Raw genomic sequence first — 14,596 nt, 5'->3', positions numbered from 1 at the left:
TCGCCAGTGCGAACGACTCAGTCTGGAACCGGAGTCGTGTCCAACGATTGCGGACCAGTTCGGGCAGCCTTCCAGGTGCTTATTAGGCCGGAGCACCTGTCGATCCACCCGGGCACTTGCCGAAAATGCCCCCTAGCCTTATACAGGCATGTTGGCTTACTGGAAAGGCTCGCACCTATTCCGCAAGCCTAGCTACCAGACATGTGAGCTTCGCTAGCATGTGCGGTATGGCAAACCAGCTCGGGGCTATCACGCAGGAAAGTTGGCTTGCTGTGAATATTCATAAAAGACTGTTCCATTATATAGGTATGGATGGCATGGTATAATCCTGAGAAACCTTGAAACCCGGAGTATCGGGACTTTTGGTGCATCCACCACCCACCTCATGTACTTTGTAAACCCTTGAAGATCCCGTCCCTGTTCCGGGAATCTACCAGCACGTGCAGGCGAAATCTGTGAGGTCGCAAATGATCCTCTCAAGCACAAGCAATGCAAAGGAGTGGAGGCGGAGACATACCTTTCATATCACAGACCAGGTGAGCAGCTGAAGGGGATGTTCTTCCGCTGCCTACCTAGGTACTTCATAGGCTCTGGCCCAGAGCCTCTGGCCTATGGCACCATTGAAACCGTTAGGGCTAGTTGATTATCGGCGAGTCGGCTAGCAGATTTCAAGGGCCTTAGGCGGCTTTTTTGATGTTCCAGAAGCTCGTCTGGGCCTGTCTTCCGCTTACTCCACCTGTTTTACCCTGTTGCGGGCCTGCTAAGTTGCTGCTTCCTTTTGGTCTGTTGGCTGCCCGCTAATCAATATCCGTCATCCACGGCATCGTGCATATCCTGGGCTGCTGCTGCTGGTGTTGGTGCACACCAGATGCTGCTCTTTCCCAGATGTTCACCGTCTCTGGAACACCTTGTATCAACCGATATCCTCGTTGACGATCTGACACTTTTCACCAGCTTCTGATGCTGCAGGCCAACAATACCGGGCCCCGCCTCCACGATACCTCCCACCACACTCCGTCGCAGCCCCGACGCTTCTATCTGGAAGCTCTTCCCGTCTTCGACACTGCCTCCCTCAACCCAGATCAGAGAGGGAACTGATATCCAGGCTCGGCGATTTTGGTGCTACCAAAGTACTGACAACGGATATTGCAAGATTGACCTCCGCTATACCACAAAAGATAAGAGAAGACAGTTGGATTATGCTTGCGGAGATGGGATGAAGAAAGTCATACTACGAGCAGCAGTTCATTTCGTGTGAACAGGCGCTCAACACCAATCATTCCTCCAATAAAAGATGCGGCGACATCATGGTCGGGCGCTATCTCCATATCACGGACGGACAGCGTCCCCTCCGTCTGCCGAGGTGTCGCTGGTTCGCAGCTTTGACTCCAAGATCAATCCGTCGCGTCCTGTCAGACAATCTCCTTTGGCAACGTCCCAGATACAGGGAATGCCATTGGATTTGATTGAACGCATCCGATCATTCCCTCTGTTTCAAGCCACACCGGACAGCTTTCTAGGTGAAATCGGACTTCTACTCAAGCCTCAATTGCACAATGCGAATGACTACATCATCACCGAAGGTGAAGACGCCAAGGCGATGTGCTGGCTTGTTCGAGGCGCTGTAGCTGTCACTTCGCGGGACGGTGAAAGTACCTACGCCGAGTTGAAGCCAGGCGCGTTTTTCGGGGAGATCGGGATCCTTATGGAGCGTCCTCGCACTGCTACGGTGATCGCGCGATCGAGATGTCTGGTCCTTACACTGAAAAAGGAAGATCTTAAGAAGATACTGCCTGCGTATCCAGATGTCGAGCGGGCCATCAGAGAAGAGGCGCTGGAAAGGTTGACACAATTGGAGAAGAAGAAGAGACAAGTACTCCTAGGTACAGAAGATGTGCCGTCAACGGCTCGGAGAGGATCCAAACGAAGGGCTGCGTTCGGCGAAGATGTCTCCATGGACGATGGCGACCTAAATTCGATCAACTCAAGCAAGAGACGCAAGTCCCCTAGCCCTGGCACAAATGAAGTCTCAACACCAAGCGCGTTGGGACATGGTCTCGTCAACATCAGAGCCACTTTGAAGGAGATGCCTCTGTTTGCCTCCTTACCTCCAGATATGCTTCACTTTCTGGGTCTCAACGCCTCGCCGAGGAGTTTCCCACCTTTCACAGACATCATCAAGCAAGATACACAGGGACGCGAGGTCTACTTCATCGTCCGCGGCGAAGTTGAGGTACTTGATGAAAAGAGTGTCTCGAGCCCGAAACTTCACCAAACCAATGTCCCGAATGGTGTACCACCAACACCTCTGGTCAAGGCACGTCTCAGACCTGGGCAGTATTTTGGAGAAGTCGTGAGTTTGTCGCTCGCCGACCGCCGAACAGCCACTGTTCGTTCTGTTAGCCAGGTTGAGTGTTTGATGATTTCAGAGGATGTGTTGGCGGACTTCTGGAAACGCTGTCCTCCAGAGATAGTACAGCAAATTGAGCAGACCGCGAAGCAGAGATTACAAACAGCATCTGACACTGACATTTCCATGAACGATGCAGAAACAGAACCCAAGATTCATCAGCTAGTGATCGCAGAAGCAAAGGAGAAGGCCACCAAGAAGATTAGTCAAGCACCCAGAGTGACCTTTACAGATGCGGAGCTTAGCAGCTCTATACAACCTGGTCCAGGAGAGGAATCGAAAACACTCGAGCCATCAGATCCCGACCCATTCTTGAGTGAAGGGCTAGAAAAGGTCAAATCTAGGTCCAGAAGAGGCTCACTTGCGCCGCCACCTCCCGATGAGCAGCCGAAGGAATACAGAAGACGATCTCCCAGGATATCACCTGTCGTCACTTCGAGCAGTCCGTCCCCACGAAGTTCGGTGTCCGGGACGCCATCTCCTACATCTGAGCAGAAGGGCTTCAGTTTTCCTTTCACAGACCCTTTCTCACCAGGAGGTCAACCCAAACCACGGTCGAGGTCGCGTCGCGGGTTGAATTGTGGCATGATTCCAGAAAAACTCCTCCCACTAATATTCCAATATCTCGAACTTCACGAACTAATGCGATTGCAACAAGTTTCAATCCTTTGGCAAAACATCCTCAATAATGCACCCAACCTGCTACATCGCCTCAATCTATCACAATATAATCGGAAGATTACAGACCACGTTTTGGTACATCGCATCTGTCCTTTCGTGGGCGCAAGGCCCCGTTTCATTGACTTGAGCAATTGTTTCCACGTCACAGACGAGGGCTTCAACGCTTTGGTAAATACATGTGGTGCCAATGTCCAGGCCTGGCGCATGAAAAGTGTCTGGGATGTTACTGCTCCAGCAATACTGGAGATGGCAAACAGAGCTCGTGGACTGAAAGAGGTTGACCTCAGTAATTGCCGCAAAGTGAGCGACACATTACTAGCCCGAATGGTAGGTTGGGTGGTGCAATCACAGCACCAAGTCCCGAGTCAGCGCAACAAGTTGACCACGCAACGTCCCACTGTGAACACGAAATCAATTAATTCTGCTCCACAACCAGCCCCTGGCACAGTCATTGGCTGTCCCGAGCTGTCTTCGGTCACCCTGAGCTATTGCAAGCACATTACCGACCGGACAATGGCGCATATTGCAACACACGCTCATCAACGCATTGAATCGATGGACTTGACCCGGTGTACGAGCATTACAGATGCCGGTTTCCAATTTTGGGGGAACGTCAAATTCGAACGGTTGAGAAGATTATGCTTGGCAGATTGTACTTATCTCAGTGATCAAAGCATCGTGTGGCTTGTCAATGGTGCTGGTAGTGGTTTGCGACAGCTTGATCTTGTAAGTTCCTACCGAAAATTGACGACGTGGATGATATACTGACTTGGTGTCTAGTCTTTCTGTTGCGCCCTGTCTGATACCGCCACAGAAGTGCTGGCTCTTGGCTGTCCGAACCTCACGCATCTCAATCTTTCGTTCTGTGGTAGTGCCGTCTCTGATCCGAGCTTGAGATCCATTGGTCTTCATTTGAGCTGTTTGAAAGAGCTGGCCGTTCGAGGCTGTGTACGCGTGACGGGACTGGGTGTGCAGAGCATTCTTGAAGGCTGTCAAAAGCTCAAAGTACTTGATGTAAGTCAATGCAAGAATCTGCAGCCTTGGCTTGTGGCTGGGGGTGTCGAGCGATGGCGTTCTACCAGTCGAGACGTACAGTTTGTGGTTGTCAGCACCGGGACGAAGCTTGTACGCTGATATGGGGTGGACTATGTATCTGGAGTTATCTATTAGCGTTTAGCTGGGAGTTGGTCGAGGACACAGGCATGTACGATGTGACGACACTACTTTTGCGATAGTATTTGGGGACATTGTCACAATACTTACTTGGACAAGACATATGATGGAATATCAGGACAGGGACACCATGGGCAGAGGGTATGTATGCGACGCGAGGAACCGGAGAGATACCCCTTCAATATGAATTCAAATCTACCAAGATTCACCATCATATTACAATTACAGATCTTCAATTACTACCTAGGTGGACTTCCTCATGACGTCTTCCAGCAGCGCAATCATCTCCGTCTTGCGTTGTTGACTGCACCAACTTCCCTCGATACTATTCCTCACAATCGTCTCCCACTCTTTCTTGCTCAAGTCGAAAGCATCCTGTACCGCGCAGTAGTTGTCCAAAATATACCCGCCAAAATACGCCGGGTCATCACTATTGATGCTGAACCGTACCCCAGCGTCCAGGTACTTCCGAATCGGCAGTTCTCGGACATGCTTGACGCATCGCAACTCGACGTTACTCAACGGACACATTGTGACCATTATCTTCTTGTCGACGAACTCCTGCATGACGCTCTCGTCCTCAACAAGTTTGATCCCATGATCTGCTCTTTGCACGTGTATTTCGTGCAGCGCTTCAGCCATATATTCCACACCAGCCTCTTCGCCGGCATGTGCGGTGCGGTGGAAGCCTCGCTTTTCGGCGTCGAGGAATGAAGCCTTGAATAATGATGGCGGATTGCCCTTTTCTGTAGAGCTCAGGCCTAGACCCTTGATGACGCCAGTCTCCATGTCCGGGATACATTGGCGGTACATCTCCTCGCCTTCCGAAGCTGGTAAGTGTCGTAGAATACAGACTATCAGTTCGCTCGTAATTTTGAAGTCGTGCAGTGCGCGTTTCTGGGCGGCAGTGAAACCCGAGATGACGGTTTCATAGGCGATGCCTCGGGCGGTATGGGCCTGGGGATCGAAGAAGACTTCGGCGTGGGCGACGCCGTCGGCATGAGCGCGCTTGAAGTATGCGTACGCCAGGGACTCGAAGTCCGAGGGCGTGATGAGCACGGACATGCCGATGAAGTAGTAGTGCAGGAAGTCGTCGAGGGATGTGAAGCGGCGGTAGCGTGCGAGGAGGGTGGAGATTGATTCGAAGGCTGGATCTTCTGAAGGAGAGGGGAGGGAGATCTTGTTGCGTGCTGCGAGGGCGAAGAGGAGCTCTGGTTCGAGCGAGCCTGTGAGGTGGGATGTTAGTGGTTTTGATAAGTGATATGAGTGTCAACGTCAAAGGGGAGTCAAAACGATAGGCGCTGGGCAAGGCAGAAAAGTCTGATGTTCGACCTAGGCCTGAGGGTCGACCACCAGTGCTGTCCGCATGGACTTGACCTCGTACAGTACGGTCGAGGGTTTGTCTCGCAATCTCGCATTCTGACAACGCAATGGGTGTTGCTGTCACCACTCGCCTGGGCACCACCACGGCCATTGACACCACTCTGAGGCGTGACTATGATTCTGCTGGGGAGTGCTCCAAACAACAGTGAGACTGACCTTCAATATGCATGTGGTGCTCGCATTTGGGCAGCGCCTGGAGGAACTCGTGCATTGAATCTTTGCACATCTTTGCGGATAGCCTCTTGGAATTCTTTCGCCCTGGTCCTGGCCCCGAGGTTTCTATGCTCCTTGACTCGGTCCCAGGCTCAACTGCCTTTCCGTTCACTCAGGCTTTGATGTTCACGGACAATTGTGTATCGAACCCTCTGTCAAATGACCTGCTCAATATTCTTGTTCTTCGTTGGTGAAGTGTATTAGGTGACCTTGGGGTATAAACGATTAGAAAGATTTTATCCGACCAAGTCCAACTTTCCTTCCCTCTATCGGTATAGGTGCAAAGGACGAGACAACGGCAGCATATAAATGTCTACGGAATGAAAATTTGGACAGCCTGGAAGCTTACTGTACAATGGAGGTCATCATCGGCATCCTCCGAACGGTGATATTGCTGAATATGGATCGATACTACATGGGAGAGTTAAATTCTGCAACTCGCGCATACACCCGGAAAATGACGTCAATCTAATGAAATCCTTATCTGGGAGTTGATACTCCACGGACCATGATGAAGTACAAATCAGCCGCACAAATGGCTGGCGTACATTTACGAGTTGCCGAAAACAAGAGTGGTGAGGCTTGTGAAGAGTCTCAGGCAGCCCTGACATTGAATCCTGAAGTGTGAGATCGATTGGCTGACTTGATCGATCACTCCTGAAAGTCTCAGCCTCGTCTCTCATACTGGACTGCACTGCGACTCGATCGAGCGTTTGTTTGTCTGATTTTTCCCCAAGCCGACCCCTTTGGTTCGAGCGTCAATGACAGCCTCCAAGCACCGTCCCACGCCTTCAAGATCACCCATAAGTCCTACATGGCCTCGGTCAGTCTCAACTCGACCTCCCTTCACACAGCGATAACCTTCTGGCAATTGGGCGGCGCTGGCGAGAACCACGCCATCTCCAGCAGCAAATGCTAGATCGTCAAATGCGTCAGTGTATTTGATGGCTTCCTCGTTAAGAACCCTTGCTCCATACACTGTGGGAACAGTCTTGCCGAACATGTATGCGTGTGGTGGATATGCGTTGTTCTCCTGGTGAGTAGGATTGCAGACCAATTGTTGTTTGAATTCGAGGTTCTCGGCTAGAGTACGACGCAGATATTCCTTTGCAAGGGCTTTGGGTGTTGTGGAGGCTGTTGCAATACTAGGTCGATGCTGGGATTGTTTCATCGTAGGTCCGACCACTTCGTCTGTACCATCACCTTCCATCAGTCGTTCAGCCTTGCCTGCCTTGTCCGCCACCCTTGACGCGGATGCTCCTATCCCTCCTGTAGGCTCAGCAGATGGCGAACTTTGTCCGCCAAACCACGAACTTGCCTTATTTGAGGCTATACTATCTGAAAGAGCAGTAAGGATACTCTTGCGTCGGTCTCCCTCTTTCTGGGTCGGATGTAGTGGAGGATTGATGATTGGAGACAGGCGATATTCATCCCACGTGTCAGCGTCGAAGAAGTCCAAGTCATACCTCTTATTCGTGTTCTTTTGAATGAAACATCGACCGCTTTCCGGCAAAAGAGTATAGCTTGTTCTTAGACTAAAGTTGACCTGGGCAGTAAGGACCCTCGAGCTGAGGAGCACATCATCACCATTGCGCATAGGACCAAGTATGTTGATGCAGTGTTGCGGTACCCCAGCGTAAATTACTCCGGCGAACAACTCCGGTCTCTGGTTCACTGCGTGCCGGGTAATCAGCCCTCCAAGGCTGTGAGCCAGCACAGTAGCCCCGCGCTTGTCCGGAGGAGTGTTCGGGTGATTGCATGGCAGTGACTCTAGAAACTTGATAAGCCTCGCACTGAGGAGGTGCGGACTAAGTCGCCAATCGTAACCCCAGTCATGAACCCTCAATTTGCCTTCACATGCGTTCGGACATTTTCTCATATGTTTGAGCAACCTTCGGCATATATCGATCGGCCCAATATGTGATAGCACGCCAGACGGTATAATGGTCTCCTCCATCTTCTCTTCGTCTTCAGGCAACAGGCCAACCTCAAGATCGACCTTCCGGAGATTCAAGCCAACCTTTACAGGTACCCACACCTGTCGATGTGGAGGTTGAGCTGACCTGAGAATCGAGCCACGGTAGCCACCCAGGACAACTAGATCGCCTGTGGTCTTGGACAGCGCATGTGTCAGTATCGGGTGCGCTCTTTGTTGTGGAGTCTCTATCTGCACGGCATGTTTCGCGTTCTGTGAGCCTTTGATCGAAGTATACTGGCGATCTTGCGCCCCTGTGCTGTCTCCCGTGGCAGCAACGATGTCGGGTCTTTCTGCTGCCCCCGAGTTAGCCTGGGGCGAGACACGACGTTTTGGCAACGGCCTCATCGTCGGCATTTTCGGGAGCCGCAAGGATGAGTTCTGAAAGCTGTCTGCGATTGCCTTGAACCGAGAGTTTGTCATGCTGGTGACATCTGCAAATGCACTAATGTCGTCGAATGCAGACACTCCTGAAACCTTTCTTCTGATGTATAGTGAACTTTCAGAATTTGAGCGAGGCCGGCTCCTAGTCGAGGCTGGGCTGACTGGTGACAAAAGTGATTCGACATTACCATCGAGGCCGTGAGTCGGCGGTGACACAGATTCGAGATTCAGCTTTGGTCGACCTGGCTGACTGGCCACTGTCGAACTGTCTCCAACCGGCTGGTCTTGGGGTTCTCGTACAAAGAATCGGAACGCTGATGGCGTCTCTGGTGGTGTGCTTTTTGAGCTCGCAGAACCTTCATGCCAGGCGTACTTGATACTGGGCGGAAGAAGAGATACGGAACTGATGTTGAAAGAAGGGGAGGGAAGGTCGGGCAGAAACTTTTTCAGATTAGACATTAGTGAAGTTGGACCGGTCGAAGCCCTTCGCCTCATATCATTTCCCACAGCATGCAACATGTTCTTTGAGAACGGCACCTTGTGTGGATATGGTGCTCGAGTGTTTTCGTCCGCATCGTCCTGATGTGGTACGTCTGTGCCGGAAGGCTCAGTGAGTGGTGGGATCTGCCCATATTCCGCTGATGCCGGTGAAGTCTTAATATGCGCTTCAGGTTCCGCATTCGCTACATGCTGGTGGTCATTCTCGTCCGCGATATCCTCCAAGGTCAATATACGTTGGAAGGAATCCAACGGCAAGTTTAGCGCTCTAGCCTTTTCAGCAACTGGTGTGTCGGGTGACCTCATCTGAGTCTGTGTCCGACTCATACTGACACCAATCATGGCATCGTCATAAAGACCTCCAGTCTCAAGTCGAGGACGCCTTGACGAGCCTGCGGGCGCGCTACCTTCGTCAAGAGAGTCTTCATGTTCATAGAGAGGTGATGGCCGATCATGGTCATGATTTTGAACCAACATGTGGTCCTGCATCCCAGGAGCACCGGCAGACTCCATACCTGGGGGGCCTATTCACTATTCATAGGAGGGCGGGGTCTGAGGCCTGGACCTGTCAGCATTGGCTGAATAGAGTCAAAATTGCGGACACAGGTACGTAAGTCGTATCATTAAGACCGACACCGTTTCGAGAAGCCCACGTGGTGATTGGGATTTGGTGCTTAAGGATGGATTGGGGTCGATTCGTTACTGTAAGTAGAAATCTGACAGTCGGCCCCAGTTGATCGTTGCTGACAATCAGCCCTATGAGGGAAGATGATGAATACCCTGTCAAGAATAACATCCGAGGAGTAAAAAGATAGAAATACGAGGCGAGAATTATAGCGCCAGGGGTCTGTAGGTAGCTTATTCATCCAAGCATTGAAAATGATAGAAGAGAAAATTGGATGGATCGAATGCAAAAGAAAGAATTGATGCTGTCTCCGGTAGCCGCGGATGCGCGAACTCTGAGATGTGCACAGGAAGGAAAGACTTGTGCACAGCCACTTTCTCTGGCCGAGCAACAACCGGAACAAAAAGTATCATGCAAGCACTGTGCTCTGCAAGTATCTGCATACGCAAATCAATCATGCCATATGGATAAAGCACCATTCGCAGAATATCTGGGGTAAGATCAGGTACCCGATACTTGTACGGAGTACTGACTGGAAATGCCAGTAAACGAGCTGCATGCCTACCTGGTAATATGACGACAACCTGCATTGCCACTCCGTACGCTGTGTTTCATCAGACTTGACGTGACGGTGGCACCACGCTTCTTGAAAAGTAAGGATGCCATACGTAGCTTTTGCATGGTCTGCGGAAGGTCTTGCGTGTTCTGTTACTGAATACAAGCACTGGTGTCTACCAGGTATGTAAAGAGAAGGACATGGCATCTCGAAATAATGAAAAAAAGAGGGTGAGCGACACCCAACGTACTAACGTCACTACGTCATAGTATCAAACATACCAAGATACGCGATGTCACGTGGAAAATGCTTGTTTATTGCTTGGTATCGTGTTTGATGGGGTCAACCCTTCGAGTTGTCTTGGCTTGCATTGAATACTGAGATACTCAATTCCAGAAGCAGCAGGATCCAGTTGAAAGACATCAAAACACCGTCAAATTAATATACCCCTGTCCTTATACTACAAGCAAGGCTCAATCTCCCTTGACTGATTCATTCCTCAATATTGTCGTACAATGACGACATAGGTTTGTGCTTGACACGCGTCTCCATCGACTTGCCGTGTCTACAAACTTGATGAATTTTCGCTGTTGTCTCTTTCTTCGCTCTTCGAGTTCGGGACATGGAAGGTGAAACCACACAACATGGACAATCAACGAGATGATAGCGACTCTGCCGACTACGAGACCGGTCATGCTGGCAATTTTCCCGCACCACAGGGGATAGTCAACGTTCCCAGGCATGAAGCGGCCCAAGAATACGTCACAAAGGATGAAGAGGATGCAGTGATAGACTACAATGTACGTTCAACCTGCTCATGGCTACAAATCGCACTCGCTCACTGCTTCAGGCTCCCATCAGTTGGTGGGTATTGTCTACGTTGTTCCCACTTATCGCAGGAACATTCGGACCCCTGGCCTCGACCTTCAATATCTGCGCACTGGCAATCACCTGGAGAACCACTGTCGCCCCGAACTCTCCAGAATCCGAGGGCACTCATATCTCGGATCCAGCATGGCTCCTCGCAGTCAACGCTGTCAGCTTGGCCATTGCGGTCGTAGCCAACCTCTTCCTCTTGGGCCAAATGACTGACCGCATTTCTTACACACGAGCCGCTCCATGTTTCATCTCCGGCTGGTATGTTAGCTCATTGCTTCTGTTGGGCCTCATTGCAGCGACACCGACCCATTTGCCACTACCAGCAAACACAACAGCAACCTATTCGCAGGCCTTTTTCTACGGAATCTTCGCCTGCGTCATCTATTTCATACTGGCCTCCATGTTGCTAACGACAGCAATCAACATGAAATTTCGTCCACCGCCATTCAGCCACACATTCAAGTTGACAATGTCGCAGCGCTCGCTCATGCTTCAAACCATGCTGTTTTGCGGCTACCTTCTCGCGGCAGGTGCTGTGTATTCCCGTGTCGAAGGGTGGGATTTCCTGGATGCTGTCTATTTTGTGAATGTGACTTTGTTCACGATTGGCCTGGGAGACTACCATCCACTTACCCACCTGGGAAGGTCGTTGTTCTTTCCCATGGCTATTGGAGGTATCTTGTTTGTCGGTTTGATAATTGCATCGATTCGAACTCTGGTCCTTGAGGCGGGCTCATGCAAAATCTCGGCTCGTATGGTCGAGAAAGCGCGCCACGACGTACTGGAGTCAGTAGATCCACAGACAGGCAAGGTCAAGCTTTCCGCATTTCGCACGAAGCAACTCAAACCAGATCCCTCCATGTCGGAACTCGACCGCCGAGAATTGGAATTTGACATTATGCGGCTGGTGCAGAAGAAGGCTGGGCGAAGGTACCAACTGCTCGCGCTTGCTATTTCTGGTTCGTGCTTTTTCGTTCTGTGGTTTCTCGGAGCCGTCATTTTCTGGCAAGCTGAAATGGCAACTGGTGGGGAGAATTGGTCCTATTTTGAAGCCTTGTATTTCACCTATGTGTGTCTTCTGACCATAGGCTATGGCGATTTTTACCCTCAGACGAATTCTGGCAAGCCCGCTTTCGTATTCTGGTCTTTGATCGCACTCCCTACACTCACGGTACTCATTGGTGCCATTGGAGACACCATATCCGATGCCGTGGCGTCCTTCACATTGTGGTTCAGCAGACATGCGCCTGAAGGACTGAAAGCATTTAGGCAAGCAAAACAGGCAGCTCAAAAGAAACGCAATCGCGAAGGTGAAGAAGAGTCGGCAAAGCCCCCAGGATTCATGAGTGATGACTCCGCCGGGAAGGGGGACTTCGAGGATGAGAACATCGCCAAGGCTGTTCAGGCACTCGGTCGTGGTGAACAGAACAATGCTCAACAAGGCGACAAGCCACAAAGTGAGGAAGAGGCGCAAGCATTGCTCTCAGCATACCGGTTGCACATTCTCATGCGTGAAATGCAAAACGTCATTCAACATCTCGACAACCAACCCCCCAGGAAGTATACTTATGCCGAATGGACATGGTTTCTGAAACTTCTTTACGAGGACGAGGACGAATCCAAAGGTCATCGTCTGCCGTGGGATCAGACTGTGGACGTATCAGCGCCACTAAGAAGACAGCACGAAGAGAAGTGGAGTTGGCTTGGCCAAGAGAGTCCATTGATGAGCATGGAAGACGAGCCGAAATGGGTTCTCAATCGGCTGCTGGAAGTTGCACAACGAACAAGCAAGAAAAGAGGGGACTACTTATTGAAGACCTGGAAGGAGAACCAGGGCCGAGCCCTTCCGGCTAGCGACAGTTGAGGTAACCGCTGAATGAATGTTATGCTACTCACTTCACCCAGAAAGGGGCCACCACTCAGCTCTCCATCTTGAATTCTAATCACCATACCCCAGTCATGACATCAAACGGCCGGTGGTGACCTAGAGCAACTTGGAGTCAAGAATTTGAGCCGAGTTAATGCTCCTTTACTCTTGCGTTTGCTTGTCATTGCGTATATATGCCATGATGTCGGATAATGCCTGCCCTCATTCAGCATTGAGCCGTCCACTCAACTACCCGATATGGCTAGACCAGTCCCTCGACTACAAGTCTTCGGCGGCGACCATCGCTCTAGCGCCTGGCATGGCCTTGCAAAGTTGTTGATGCATGACAAGTATGAGCGGGTTGAGGCGATTCGTCGGAGCAGACGTGAAAGGGCGAAACGAGCCAGAGACGACGCTGCAGCTGCTGAAGCAAATGCTATCAATGGCGACGCAACTGATCAACCTGCAGCAAATGCCTCTGGCTCCGAGGGAAATGATCAAACAGGTGATGCGCAGAATCCTCCGAAAGATGACGCGCCCCCTGAACCCGGAGTGGGAGACGAGCACCAGGCAGACGCAGGTGACGGCGAAGGTGCCGAATATCCAGACAGGGTGGGAAATCCTGATCCTGAGGCAAGTGGAACAGGTGAGGACCATGAGGGCATTGATATTACAGCCGACAATCAACCTGAACAGGTCCAGAGGCAGACAGCCGGAGCGGAAGCCCAAGGAAGTGAGCACCAAGCCCATCAAGCCGACGAGCTCAATACACCCACCACAGGTCGTCGTTCTGTGCCAGTCCATACGGCCGCCTCTCCAGCACCTTCCAACCTTCCCCCAGCAGCATCTCTGAGCGGATCACCAACTCTCGTCCAGCCACCAACAGTCGCCACTCAAAGTCCAGCGCCGTCTCTACGTAGCCTCTCCTCGCGAAGATCTACTCGAGCAGCTTCTCACGGGTCATCGCGCACGGCGCCTAGAGCAGCTTCTCGAGCACCATCCCGACTACAATCTCGACCCACACCCTGTGCAATTCCACGACCATCTCCACGAACGACATCTCGTCAACCAAAACCTCAGAGCATCCCCCGGCCTGATCCTCCGCCTACACCTCCACCAACTCCGCCACCAAGTCCTCCACCGCCACCATCTCCTCCTCCCCCTTCTCCCAAAGCAACGAACCGACCTGCCTGCCCTCCAGCACCTTTGCCATTGCAGTCAGGACCTCTTGTCCAGACACCATCACCACTATCGTACGCTCGTGCACAATCAGCATTGACTTGGCCCCCTGTTCTAACAGCCCACAGGGGCGCACATGCAAATACGAATGCCAACCTTGCTGCACAGTACAGGGTAGCGCATTACACATACCAACACCACCAACAACCGGCGTATCAGTGTCTGCAATTCCACCAGTCGTCGCACGGTACGCAGCATCATACATATCTTGACCAACAGGATTACGAGGACCAACAGAACAACATCTACAGACGGCAGACTCATGCGTACATTCATACGCAGTACGTGCCTTACATGCAGCAGGCCACTCCGCATGTTTGTGCATATTACGTCCAGGCTTGAAAGCGAATACACGGTCATCTTACATAGATAGCATCATGAACACGAATGGCATCAAACACTTAATGTTCAAGTTTCAACTTCAATGTCCATATTGGTGTCTTCGTCGACTGAAGGTAATAATTGCATCATAATGATCCGCGGCTCTGGATAAGCTCAAGGTACACAATATTTCGATGCTGGACATCGTTGATGAAGCGACCCACCCAAGGTGTTCATGTGCTTCTTCCTCCAGCACTGTTATGCAGCCCACTGTACTTCTTCTCTTTTGCATATTTGTGCTGTACTAGACAGTCGGTCGTCACCCTCTCAGTGCCTTACAACTTTCGACAAGAAGTTGAATGCCGTTTAACCAAAATTCCGACCGTCGCGAG

At 51.2% G+C, this 14,596-nt stretch overlaps 5 protein-coding genes across 5 annotated transcripts; 3 read left to right on the top strand and 2 right to left on the bottom strand.

The window, feature by feature from the left end:
* Positions 1 to 817: 817 nt before the first annotated feature.
* EDD37DRAFT_205112 (F-box and leucine-rich repeat protein 7) lies at positions 818 to 4,366 on the top strand. Its single transcript, XM_062810220.1, has 2 exons — positions 818 to 3,817; positions 3,872 to 4,366. The coding sequence occupies exons 1-2, from the start codon at positions 1,295 to 1,297 to the stop codon at positions 4,223 to 4,225; spliced, it is 2,877 nt and encodes a 958-aa protein (XP_062665598.1). The 5' UTR covers positions 818 to 1,294; the 3' UTR covers positions 4,226 to 4,366.
* A 103-nt stretch (positions 4,367 to 4,469) lies between these two features.
* Positions 4,470 to 6,242, bottom strand: EDD37DRAFT_642979 (uncharacterized protein). Its single transcript, XM_062817400.1, has 2 exons — positions 5,804 to 6,242; positions 4,470 to 5,490 (listed from the first exon to the last, which is right to left on the bottom strand). The coding sequence occupies exons 1-2, from the start codon at positions 5,871 to 5,873 to the stop codon at positions 4,508 to 4,510; spliced, it is 1,053 nt and encodes a 350-aa protein (XP_062665597.1). The 5' UTR covers positions 5,874 to 6,242; the 3' UTR covers positions 4,470 to 4,507.
* Positions 6,243 to 6,539: 297 nt separating this feature from the next.
* On the bottom strand, positions 6,540 to 8,678 carry EDD37DRAFT_570779 (uncharacterized protein; the record flags this gene model as incomplete). Its single annotated transcript, XM_062814296.1, has 1 exon — positions 6,540 to 8,678. One exon carries the CDS (start codon positions 8,676 to 8,678, stop codon positions 6,540 to 6,542), a length of 2,139 nt encoding a protein of 712 aa, XP_062665596.1.
* A 1,407-nt stretch (positions 8,679 to 10,085) lies between these two features.
* On the top strand, positions 10,086 to 12,772 carry EDD37DRAFT_205142 (potassium channel-like protein). Its single transcript, XM_062810221.1, has 2 exons — positions 10,086 to 10,698; positions 10,749 to 12,772. Exons 1-2 carry the CDS (start codon positions 10,543 to 10,545, stop codon positions 12,639 to 12,641), a joined length of 2,049 nt encoding a protein of 682 aa, XP_062665595.1. The 5' UTR covers positions 10,086 to 10,542; the 3' UTR covers positions 12,642 to 12,772.
* Positions 12,773 to 14,320, top strand: EDD37DRAFT_205143 (uncharacterized protein). Its single transcript, XM_062810222.1, has 2 exons — positions 12,773 to 13,897; positions 13,952 to 14,320. The coding sequence occupies exons 1-2, from the start codon at positions 12,903 to 12,905 to the stop codon at positions 14,223 to 14,225; spliced, it is 1,269 nt and encodes a 422-aa protein (XP_062665594.1). The 5' UTR covers positions 12,773 to 12,902; the 3' UTR covers positions 14,226 to 14,320.
* The last annotated feature ends 276 nt before the right edge of the window (positions 14,321 to 14,596 follow it).

The sequence above is a fragment of the Exophiala viscosa genome (assembly GCF_022695815.1).
Source record: "Exophiala viscosa unplaced genomic scaffold EDD37scaffold_16, whole genome shotgun sequence".
Lineage (NCBI taxonomy): Eukaryota > Fungi > Ascomycota > Eurotiomycetes > Chaetothyriales > Herpotrichiellaceae > Exophiala > Exophiala viscosa.
The sequence above is the reverse complement of the archived record's forward strand: the minus strand, read 5'-3'. Positions and strand labels throughout refer to the sequence as shown.

Bases quoted from the DNA above. Each gene is read 5' to 3' on its own strand.
- EDD37DRAFT_205112 (XM_062810220.1), top strand. From the start codon at position 1,295: ATGCGGCGACATCATGGTCGGGCGCTATCTCCATATCACGGACGGACA. The intron at 3,818-3,871 runs GTAAGTTCCTAC...CTTGGTGTCTAG, and splicing joins GTTTGCGACAGCTTGATCTT to TCTTTCTGTTGCGCCCTGTC.
- EDD37DRAFT_642979 (XM_062817400.1), bottom strand. From the start codon at position 5,873: ATGTGCAAAGATTCAATGCACGAGTTCCTCCAGGCGCTGCCCAAATGC. The intron at 5,491-5,803 runs GTCAGTCTCACT...CCCACCTCACAG, and splicing joins GCACCACATGCATATTGAAG to GCTCGCTCGAACCAGAGCTC.
- EDD37DRAFT_205142 (XM_062810221.1), top strand. From the start codon at position 10,543: ATGGACAATCAACGAGATGATAGCGACTCTGCCGACTACGAGACCGGT. The intron at 10,699-10,748 runs GTACGTTCAACC...TCACTGCTTCAG, and splicing joins ATGCAGTGATAGACTACAAT to GCTCCCATCAGTTGGTGGGT.
- EDD37DRAFT_205143 (XM_062810222.1), top strand. From the start codon at position 12,903: ATGGCTAGACCAGTCCCTCGACTACAAGTCTTCGGCGGCGACCATCGC. The intron at 13,898-13,951 runs GTACGCTCGTGC...AACAGCCCACAG, and splicing joins CAGACACCATCACCACTATC to GGGCGCACATGCAAATACGA.